General features: G+C 41.3%; 1 protein-coding gene and 1 pseudogene across 2 annotated transcripts; one reads left to right on the top strand and one right to left on the bottom strand.

Annotated features, from left to right (window-relative positions):
- Positions 1 to 8,509: 8,509 nt before the first annotated feature.
- LOC112649555 (U4 spliceosomal RNA) lies at positions 8,510 to 8,670 on the top strand (annotated as a pseudogene).
- A 763-nt stretch (positions 8,671 to 9,433) lies between these two features.
- BEX4 (brain expressed X-linked 4) lies at positions 9,434 to 11,055 on the bottom strand. 2 transcript variants are annotated; one of them, XM_025431645.3, is made up of 3 exons: positions 10,877 to 11,055; positions 10,387 to 10,467; positions 9,434 to 10,018 (listed from the first exon to the last, which is right to left on the bottom strand). In XM_025431645.3, the coding sequence occupies exon 3, from the start codon at positions 10,011 to 10,013 to the stop codon at positions 9,657 to 9,659; it is 357 nt and encodes a 118-aa protein (XP_025287430.1). In that variant the 5' UTR covers positions 10,014 to 10,018; positions 10,387 to 10,467; positions 10,877 to 11,055; the 3' UTR covers positions 9,434 to 9,656. The 2 variants fall into 2 exon arrangements, with proteins under 2 accessions (XP_025287430.1, XP_048963078.1); XM_049107121.1 differs by lacking the exon at positions 10,387 to 10,467 and having other exon boundaries at positions 10,877 to 11,048.
- Positions 11,056 to 11,367: the final 312 nt, after the last annotated feature.

Here is an 11,367-nt window from a genome sequence, read left to right as displayed (position 1 = left end):
GAATAGTTTGAATTAGGAATTTTTGTTAGTAGCTAATTGATCCTGTGAAACTATGACAGAGACAATATATGTGTTAAATCCTGTTGCATTTCATCCTAGGTTCATACTTATGGAGTGCCTTTCTCAGACAGCTATGCAGTTGACTGATTTGTGGCCATTAGAATGTGAGCAGAAAACTCCATCATAATCTCCCATGAGCCCTCTCTCTCCTTCTATCTTCCAGCTGGATGCAATATTGGAAGTCACATGTTGAAGATGGTGGAGATTCCTGCCAAGTTCCTGCCACCTTGCTCCCTGAACGACTGCATTTCCACTCCCTTCCATCTGTATTGCAATGCTATCTGACTGAGAAATTTTCAGTTTGCTAAGCCTCTGAGATTTGGGAAATGCTTTTAAAAGTACTTAGCCTATGTGATGAGCACTGAGTAATGTATAGTATTACTGAATCACTATATTCTACACATGAAACTAATAAAACATTGTACATTAGTTATACTGGAATTTAAAAAAACTGAGAAGAAAAGAAAGAATGAAGGAAAGAACAATAAACTCCAGCTACTTATCTAAAAAACGTACTTAGCCAATCTTGACATATAAGTATTACTAGGAGAGCATGGATATGTATCCCACTAATTTCTTACTTGATTTGGGTTACCCTAAAACCCTAGGTATGGCAAACAGAGGGCTGGTATGAGCCACTAGATAGTCTGGATTCCCTCTTAATTACAAGACCTGAATCAGTTGAAATACTATTCGTAGACCTCCTGAGTCAGGACTTTGCAATAATATCACAAGTAGATACTATGAATATTCTTCTTCTCCAAATATCTTGCAACCACAATTGGATATCATTGATCCTAATCGATAGATGAGAAAGCTAAGACTCAGAAGTTTTCCAAGATCATATACCTTGTAAATAGAGGTCCTGGGATTCTAGCTTGTATTCCTTATTCTTAGATGGCAAGACTGGTTGTTACAAACTTTTGTCATGTCATACATAGGTGTAAATTCATTCAGCAACACCTCTTAATGGGGAGGATGTTGAAAATAAAATGCTTCCCCTTTGGGTCTAGTTCTAGAAGCCACATTAATTTGCTGGTTACCAAGTTAGCATAACATAAAGAAATGAGAAAATATATTGAATGACATGGCTCTTTTCAGATTTGACATACCAACTTTATCATATATTAAAAGTCTTTTTATATCTAAATATGTCCATGCTACTGTTTATATACTTTTCTATTTGGAGATGACTAAACTATTTTATTGATTTATAGTAAATTGTCCATTCTGACTATTGCTGTTCGCCTTTTTCATACCCCAGAAAGAAACACAGGACAATGGTCTGTGATGGTCCTCGTCTGGCTTGCTCAAGTGTTTCTCCTGCCTGCAGAGTCAGTGTGTCATCTTTGGGATGAGCTTTCACAATTTTATCTAACCCTGCAATTTCTTATATTGGTGACTCCAAGTCACCAGGCTGAATTAGCAGAAAGGAGATCACATCTTTCAGTACAGGAGTGTCCAGCATCTATTTTGTACAAGTCTGATTTTTTTCTTTTCTTTTTTTTCCCAAAACTCCAGCAGTTTAATAACAAATGCTTCCCCACCCACACCCCATCACAGCAGCAGAATTACAGGTCCAACCATGGGGTGAGGGGGGTGCTGCAGAAAGCCAGGAGGAACAGGAGCAGCTGGTGAGGGGCTACCCCCCATGTCACTGACTCCTGGGAACATCAGAGGCCTCTCCTCTGCCCAGCCACCAACAGGGAGCTCCATCCAACGGCGGCTGGGGTTCCAGCCAGAGAGCATAAGAGGAAGCCAGCGCCAGCAGGGGGAGGAAAGGGATGAAAACAGAAGAGGCTCTGGTCCTGCCACCAAGCCCGGGTCCTCTGGCCTGCCTGTGCCAAGTCCAGCTGCCAGGAGCAGGGCCACGGGCCTCGCTCATCAAAAGGCTGCTACCACTCACACTGGCCTGATCTTCTTGGCCTTCTTCTGAGATCTCACAGCCTCATCATGGGCTTTCCGCTTCTCTGCCAGTTTGTTGGCCTCTCGGATTTTGCACCTCTTGCCAAACATGATCTTGTTATAAAGGTACTTCTCCCGCTTCTTCATCATCATGATGGCCAGGCGCTTGGCTTCATTCTCCTCCTCCTGGGCTAGCCGCTGCTTGTCCTGCAGCTTCACGGTGCCTGCCATCACTCTGGGCTTCTTCTCCTCCAGAAGTATATAAACTATACCCTTTAGTAGTCATTCCTCATTTTCATCCTCTCCCAGTTACTACCATTATTCTACTTTTGTCTCAACAGATTTGTCTATTTTGAATATTTCATATAAATGGAATCATACAATATGTGGCCTTTTGTGTTTGGCTTTCATTTAGCATAATGTTTTTGAGGTTTATCCACATTGTAGCCTTTATCAGGACTTCATCTTATTTTATGTGTACTGAATAATATTCTACTATATGAATATACCACATTTTTGTTTATTGGTTTCTCAGTTAATGGACATTTGGGTTGTTGGCACTTTTTCACTATTATGAGCATTTGTGTAAAAGTTTTGTGAACATAGGTTTTCAATTATCTTGAGTATATACATCCAAGGAAATTGCTAGGTCACATGGTATCTCTATCTTTCTCTTTGGAAGAATTGCCAAACTGTTTTCCATGGCGACTGCATGGTTATATATTCCCACCAGCAATGTATGAAGGTTACAATTCTCCACATCCTCAGCAACACTTGTTATTGTTTTTTGGCTTTTTTTTAATAATAGCCTTGCTAGTGGGTACAAAGTACCTAAGGGACACATCCCCAGTGGTTCTGCTCTTGTCTAACCTTTATGCAGAAATTGGTCCTCCTGACTGGTTTACTACTGGACCAGATTCTGCCATTCACTTGGAAATGTTTGGCCTGATGGTCAGAAGCCACCTACATTTTACATTGTTCTCTACACATGTCCTGCTGCTTTCCAAATGCAATTCCTGGGCCCTGGCATCCTTCTCAGATATCCTTACCAGAAAGGACCTGAATAGGTCATTTACATGAAGCTATACTTGACTAATTATGGTAAGTGTGGGAAACTTACAAAACTGAGAAAAAAGGAGAAGACACCTTATGTGAAAGACTCACGGAGTTTTCAGCTTCATTCAGTTTATGGAGACCCCAGCGAGGGGCCTTGTCCTTGAATGCTGTGACAAGACCCCTGTTTTTGTGTTTTTCCTTTCAAGAAACACTGTCCCTATTTGCAGATGGTATAAATGCTTATGTAGAAGGCTGCAGGGAATCTAGAATCAGCTACTAGAAATAATAAATGAATTTAGCAATGTCATAAGATACAAGGTTAATATAGAAAAATCAATTTTATTCTTATGTAGTAGCAGCAGCAAACAATTGGGAAATTAAATGTAAAAATTCCATTTATAGCAGCAACAAAAAAGATAAAAATACCTAGGAATAAATGTAACAAAATATGTACAAGACCCCTATGATGACAACTACAAAACACTGTTTGGAGAATTTAATAAGATTTGAATAATAGAAGTCATACAATGTTCACATATTGAAACTATTAATATAGCTATTCTCACCAAACTGATGTACAGATTAAAACCAATCCCAATAAGAATTCTTGCTGGCTTAAAAAGATAATTAGCTGATTCTAAAATTTGTATGAAAATCCAAGGGACCTAGAATATCCAAAGCAATTTTAATAGAGAAGAACAAAGTAGCAGGAGTTTCCCTACCTTGTTTCACGACTTACTATTAAGCTACAGCAATCAAGAGAGTTTAATATTGGTGAAAAAAGAGGATCCCTGGGTGGCGCAGCGGTTTAGCGCCTGCCTTTGGCCCAGGGTGTGATCCTAGAGACCCAGGGTCGAATCCCACATCGGGCTCCCGGTGCATGGAGCCTGCTTCTCCCTCTGCCTGTGTCTCTGTCTCTCTCTCTCTCTCTCTCTCTCTGTGACTATCATAAATAAATAAATAAAAATTTAAAAAAAATATTGGTGAAAAAATACATATATAGATCAATAAAACAAAATAGAAAGTATAAAAATATACCTACATATGTCTGAGTACTTAATTTTTGACAAAAGTACAAAGGCTATAGGATGGAGAAAGGAAAGTCTTCTCAACAAATGGTGCTGTATTAGTCCAATATCAATATGGAATAAAATGAACACGAGAGTTTACTTCATACCTTAAACGAAAATTAACATGAGATGGTTCATAAAACAAAATAAAAAGCCTAAAACTATAAAACTATTAGAGTAAAATATGGGATAAAGTCTTCATAACCTTGGATTAGGCAACACATTATTTAAATAGGACACAATTATAAAAAGGAAAAGTGGATTAAATGTACTTCATGCAAATTTACAACTTTTGGTCTTGAAAGAAATCATTAAGTAAATGAAAAGGCAAACCAAGACAGAAAAGTGTATAACATATATATCAAAGAAATTGAATATAGAATTTATAAATAAATCTTGCAACTCAGTAGTAAGAGGACAAACAACCAAATTTTTTAAAATTAGCAAAATATTGGGTCACCTGGGTGGCTCAGTTGGTTAAGGGTCTGCCTTCAGCTCAGGTTGTAATCCCAGGGTCCTGGGATTGAGCCCAGATTTGGGCTCCCTGCCCAGCAGAAAGCCTGCTTCTCCGTCTCCCTCTGCCCCTCCACTACTAATGCTCATGCTCTCTCTCTCTCTCAAATAAATAAAAATCTTAAAAAATATTAGCAAAATATTTGAACAAATTATTTTGCAAAAGAAGATATATGAATAATAAGTACGCGAAAAGATGCTGAACATGATTAGTCACTAGAGAAATAAAAATTAAAGCTACAATGTAATACACACCTTTTTAGAGTGGTTTAGATTTCTAACAGACACATGAAAAGATGCTCAACATCATTCATCATCAGGGAAATACAAATCAAAACTACAATGAAATAGCCTCTCACACCTGTCAGAATGGCTAAAATCAACAACACAGAAAAAAACAGGTGGTGGTGAGGATGCAGATAAAGGGAATACTCTTAACTTTTTGGTGGGAATGCAAACTGGTGCAGCCACTGTGGAAAACAGTATGGAGTTTCCTCAAAAAGTTAACAGTAGAACTACCCTATGATCCAGCAATTTCACCAAGAGGTATTTATCCAAAGAATACAAAAACATTATTCAAGGGAATATATTCATCCCAATGTTTATAGCAGCATTATTTACAACAGGCAAACTATGGAAAGAGCCCAAGTGTGCATTGACTGATGAATACTTGTCAATGCACAAATATTATGAAGTACAATTTATTTACTTGTAAATAAATTTATTTATTTGTAATAGCCCAAAATTGGAAAGTACCGAAGTATCCATCAAGAGATGAATGGATAAACATTCACCATATCATGGAATACCACTTAGCAGTAGAAAGGAATATGCTATTATTACATGCAAAATCATTATGTTGAATGAATGAAGCCAGATAAAAATAAGAGTATATGCTCTGTGATATAAAAAGTATTGCAAAAAACAAAATATAGGGACAGAAAGCAGACCAGAGGTTGCTTGAGGATGCGGGTGGAAGGAGGGATAGATTACAAATGGGAAGAAAGAGACTTTCAGAAATAATGGAAATGTTTGCTATTTTCATTGTGGTCATGATTTCATAGGCTTCAATATACATAACACAGATCAAATTGCATAGTTTAGGTCTTTTTAAACTTTATACCTTTATACCTTTATAAAGCTAAATAATTACTCACACGTAGACACAGACTGAAAGGACTGGAAGTGGTGTTTTCTTCTCCTGATACTTCGTTTATTTTTTACTTTTTTTTTTTACTTTTTTTTACTTTTTTCATTATAAGTTCAATTTTTTCCTTGGTGGCCTCTTTAAAGTATCCCTCAATGAGATCTCCATTTTCTGTTAATTGAAGATGACAACATATGCTTTTGGAAGACTCTTCTTAGAGATCTCTTTGTGTTTTTAATTACTGGGCTTCTATCCAAAGCCTTGCCTCAAAATCTATAAAATCATACACATATTCCTCGAGAAACTAAATAGTTACAAACATGAACACATAAATGAGTGATAGGGATGAATGCATTAGTTTGTTATTCCTGGCTGATTCATTTTTTGGTTTTGTTTTCATATTTATTTTCTTGCCGGCCTCTTTAGGGACACTTCCATATAATACATCTATCTCTATGGTCACCTTAAAGAGTCAGAATATATTACCCACCAAGATTGACCCTCCCATGGGATGTGTGGATTCACTAAAGTAACTCAGTTCTCCTTCAATCACCTTCTGACTTGGTGACTTTTACTTTTTCCCCTGGCTATTACTTTTTCCAAAATTCTGTTCTCATTCCTCCACCTTTGCTGAAACACTCAGAAAAGGGTGCTTGTTTGTCTTCTGTCATGTTCTGATCATGGTCCCTGAATTTTATGTTTCTAGAAAGTTCTGGACTTATACCTGACCATCAGAGAAACTTCCAGGAGAGGTGTCTTAATTTGGTTCTCCTTCAACCAATCATATTGTAACCTTGTTCCCTGACCTTTACCACTTCTAGAAAGTTCTGACTTCATCTCCCTCAGAAACACCAAAGAAGGGGGCTTTATTTCAGTTCTTTCAAAAAATCTCATTCTGAACCCCAACATTGACCTTTACTTCTTTTGGAAAGTCTGTCCTCATCTCCCACCACCCCCAAAGAACCCTGGTGGGAGGCTTCCTTCAGTTCTCCTTCCACCCATTAAGTTCTAATCTCACTCTCCACCCACAGATTTTTTAAAATTGAGGCTACCTTGGGAAATCTGGGACTGGTGTATGGAAAGGTATAGTATTGATTTTCAGAAGGACCAAAAGGCCACTCATGAACTTCAATCAGCTAGCCTTTATGAATTGCCTAAGTTCACCACCTTGCATTTCCAGATCAGAATCTCCATCATCCTCTTCTTCTAGACAGAAGCTGAAAGATCATTCCAGCTCCAAAAGGTTGTAAGGGGCACAGAGCTCTCATTAAGTGTTTGCCAATTAAACATGCAGGGAATCTGATGACTTAAGTGTGAACAAATAAACAGTGATTTTGTTTAAGTTGTACGTTTGTTAATGCACACACTGGCAATGAGCACACATATATTTCCAAATCATGCCTCGTGGAGGTACTGTGGGAAGGATATAAGCATCCTGAACTGGGGACTGTGGTCTCAGCTCTACCACTAACTGGTTGTGTGAACTTGGGAAAACCGTTTCCTTACCTAGTTTCTTCACTGTGAAATGAAGTTTGAATTAGTGATTTAAGACAAAAATTTTAATTTCAATTTAATTAACATATACTGTATTATTAGTTTGAGGGAGAATTCAGTGATTCATCAGCTGCATAGAACACCCAGTGGTTCAATTGCCCTTCTAAATGCGCATCTGCCAGTTATCCCCCCACCACCCCTTCCCCCAATAAACCCTCAGTCTATTCCCTAGAGTTAAGTCTTATGGTTTGCCTCCCTGTTTTTGTCTTATTTTATTTTTCCTTCCCTTCCCCTGTGTTCATGTTTTGTTTCTTAAATTCCACAAATGAAATCATATGGTATTTATCTTTCTATGAAGGACTTATTTCACTTAGCATAGTACCCTTTGGTTTTATCCACATCATTGCAAATAGCAAGATTTCATTCTTTTTGATGGCTGAGTAATATTCCAGTGTGTGTGTGTTTAGTGGCAGAGAAAGGTGCTGGAGTTTATGTATATTATAATATATATAAAGTTAATATATATATACACATACAAAGATACGGTATCTACATTTTTATCCACTCATCTGTCAATGGATATCTAGGCTCCTTCCATATTTTGGTCAATTGTGGACATTGCTGCTATAAACATTGGGGTGCATGTGCCCCTTTGAATCACTATATCTTTCAATAAATACCTAGTAGTGCAATTGCTGGGTTGTAGGATAGCTTTGTTTTTAACTTTCTGAGGAACTTTCATATTGTTTTCCAGAGCAGCTGTACCAGTTTCTTTTACCTTGTAACCTACATTTAGAAATACATTTTATAAGGCTATATTTCCTACATGTAAAAAAAGTTTCTTAAAATAACTTTTTAAAAAGATTAATTTACAGGTACCTGGGTGGCTCAGTTGGTTAAGTATCTCAGGTCATGATCCTAGAATTCTGGGATGCAGTCCCACATCTGGCTCCCTGCTCAGTGGAGTCTGCTTCTCCCTATGCTCCTATCTCTCTCAAACAAATAAATAAAATATTTCTAAAAAGATATTTACTTTAGAGGGGCAGGAGAGAATCTCAGACTCCCCACTGAGCATGGAGCCTGATTTCAGAACCCATGAGATCAAGACCTGAGCCAAAACCAAGTCAGATGATCAACCTACTAATTCACCCAGGCACCCCTCAAAATAATCCTTACTACTACTCATGGGCAATGGACTGGTTTTTTTGTTGGTGTTGAAGATTGCTTGTTGTGACCCACAAAACTAATTTTAAGAGCCATAATGAGCTTTGCGCAGTGGCAGTATCATAGCCAATGAGGTTTATCCGAGGCGCGATTATTGCTAATTGAAAAGAGCCATAATGAAAAAAAAGAGCCATAATGGGTGGCAATTGTCACTTTGAAAAATACTGGATTGCCAAGTCTTTTTTTTTTTTGGATTGCCAAGTCTTTAAGCTTTCTCTCCACTTTCCTATAAACGAGTTTCTGTATTGGAAATATACTAAAAAAATTTAAAAACAGCCTCAATGTTACTGAGTCTCTTAGACCTTCCTCAGCTTATCACTTGTAAGTCAAATATGCTCTTATCCCCAGATGACAAGGTCTTCTAGAAAATGGCCCAGGCCAGATATATAGTAGGGGGTAGCTTGGTACTTAGCATCTCTTAACTTCAGTACCCTAATCTACCACTACCTTCACCCCTCTTATAATGTCTATTTTAAGGTCTTGTACTTTTCTTTTTTAATGTTTTTGTCCATTGAATTCAGGTAAGCATTCTTAATTTTACTTTATTGCTCACACTTAACAACATACACCTATGTACATAGATAGATGCATACATACATACATACCACAGTGTTCTCAAATTAGAGGTGTACACTAGATTTACCTGGAAAGCTTGCTAAAAAATGGGAGATTCTGGAGTGCCCATCTGTGTATCTGGAGGACAGAAGCCAGATATTCTATATTCTCAAATCTCCCTTTCCCAAGGTGTTTTTATGCAGGTGGAAGACTCATACTCCTTGAAAAACAGTAGAGCACATACATTGTTAAAATTACATCAGATATTGAGTTAGGAGTATGATCCTTCCTTGCTCATTGGATGGAAACAACAACAACAAAAACAGTCAAAGACTAGAGATTTTGCGTTTAGGTAGCTAGGAGAGAAAAAATAGTATTATAAAATAAAGACTAGGGTGAAAGTGGAAGATTGCTGTTTCAACTGCTTTATTAATTTCAATTATGAAAAGAATAGTTTTTTCTAAAACTGGGTGAAATTGCCCTGCTGGACAGAAAGTTTTACAGAGACAAAACAATATTTAATTACAAACTGGTAACTGGAAACACCAAATGTTTACAGAAAAAGTAAATCACAAAACTACAAGCTTGTGGAGCAGAGGCCACATTATTAACCTCAGGGAAAACCTTAAGATTCACGGTATAAGGCAAAAGTCATAATGATTATCAGGTTCAGGAGTTTGGAAGCGCTTATGATGCCTCATTTGCTGCTCTTTAGTCTTTCTCCTGATCTCCATCATTTGCCCTACGAACTTTTCCACATCATCTCCCATTTCATTGTGATCAATATTCTTGTTAGGTATGGCCCATCGAAAATTAGGGACAAGTCGTCTCATTCGCCCCAGCTTAACATTTCTTCCATTCTTCTGGCCTTCACTCCCTTTCGAATTGCATGATCCCTCTTCATTCTGCACAGAGCTCTGTTCTTCGTTTTCCTGCTGGGCACTTTCCATGTTGACACTTTTCACCACTTGTTTCTCTTTGGACGCCATTGCTCCTAAAAGACAAAAGAGCAATGATTTTCTTAGTGGGCTGATCAGCACCGAGGACAGAGGCCCTACTATGCACATTCCAAGATTCAAAGCCCTGGATCTCTTCAGTTTTTTAAAATTTCATTTTCCCACCTGAGAGGCTCCCTACGCCCTCCAGGGGGCCCCCGGTCCGAGCCCCCCTCCCGCCCCCGTCGCTCCCCTCCCCGCCCCCCCCCCACCCAAAGCCCACCATTTTCCCTGCCGATCCCTTCCCAGGCCTCTGCAGGCACCAAGATGGAGGACGCGCTGGGGCGGGGGGAGGGGTAGGGAATTTGGGGCCTCAGGGTTTTCCACACGTTCCCCGCACGCCCCCTCTACTGTCCCCCACACCGACCTGGGCCTATCCTTGCAGTCTCCTCCTCCTCCTCCGGATTCTCGCCGCGAGTGCGCCGCCGCAACACTTGGACCAGCACACCTGCAGAGGGCCGGGGTGGCAGCAGGGGGGCTGCGGCGGCCGAACGCTTCGCGCGGACCCGACGCTACCCAGCCCCTCACGGGCCCCCCACGGCCCTGCCCCCACCCCCACCCCCAGCCGCCCCATCCCCCGCGCTGACCACCATTTTCTACACCAAGAAGGACCGGCGCGGCGCGGTGCGGGGCGGGGCGGGGCGAGAGGCAGGTGATGCCGAAGGGTCAGCGCCTCACCACAGCCCGGCGCTCCGCCTACCATTTTCTGCAGCCAAACGCGGGCCGCGGTGGGGCGGGAGGCTGCGGTCCCCCCGCCGCTTCGCCCCGGGGCTGCGGCACCCCGGTGGGCTCCGCGGCCCGTGTGGGCTCTCCCACACCAAGCCCAGGGATCGCTCCCCGTCCGCCGGGTCCCTTACCTGCTCCCCCTCCGCCTCCTACTCTTTGGGGCCGCCCCTGGTCCGCCGCCTTCAGGGCCACCGGGAGCAGGTACCGACGAGCGGGCGGGCGGGCGAGCGAGCGAGCGAGCGAGCGAAGGCCGGGTCTGACGCTACAGCGAGGCGCGCGAGTCAGCGTTGGCGGGTCACGTGAGGCCTTCGTCACTGCTCGGGGCACCGCCCCCCTGCCGTGTGGGCTGCTGCCCGCGAGGTGGCGTTCGGCGGGGCCGCTAGCACAGCTCGCCTCTGCTGCCGCGTCCTTCTTAAGCAGCACCAGCCTGGGCTCTGTGACTCTCCCTTTGTGTATTCCTGGGCCTTTCTCTGCCTGCTGGGGAAGGGCAATATTTTCTCAGGGGCCTGTTGGCCATTCCCAGTTTTTCTCTGGGGACTTGCCTCTTCCTATCCTCTGCTCCTGGGATACACCCCCCGCCATGACCTGCGCTCAAAATTTAAGGGGGCACAGAAAACCTCGG

The sequence above is a fragment of the Canis lupus genome, chromosome X, assembly GCF_003254725.2.
Source record: "Canis lupus dingo isolate Sandy chromosome X, ASM325472v2, whole genome shotgun sequence".
Classification (NCBI taxonomy): domain Eukaryota; kingdom Metazoa; phylum Chordata; class Mammalia; order Carnivora; family Canidae; genus Canis; species Canis lupus.
The sequence above is the reverse complement of the archived record's forward strand: the minus strand, read 5'-3'. Positions and strand labels throughout refer to the sequence as shown.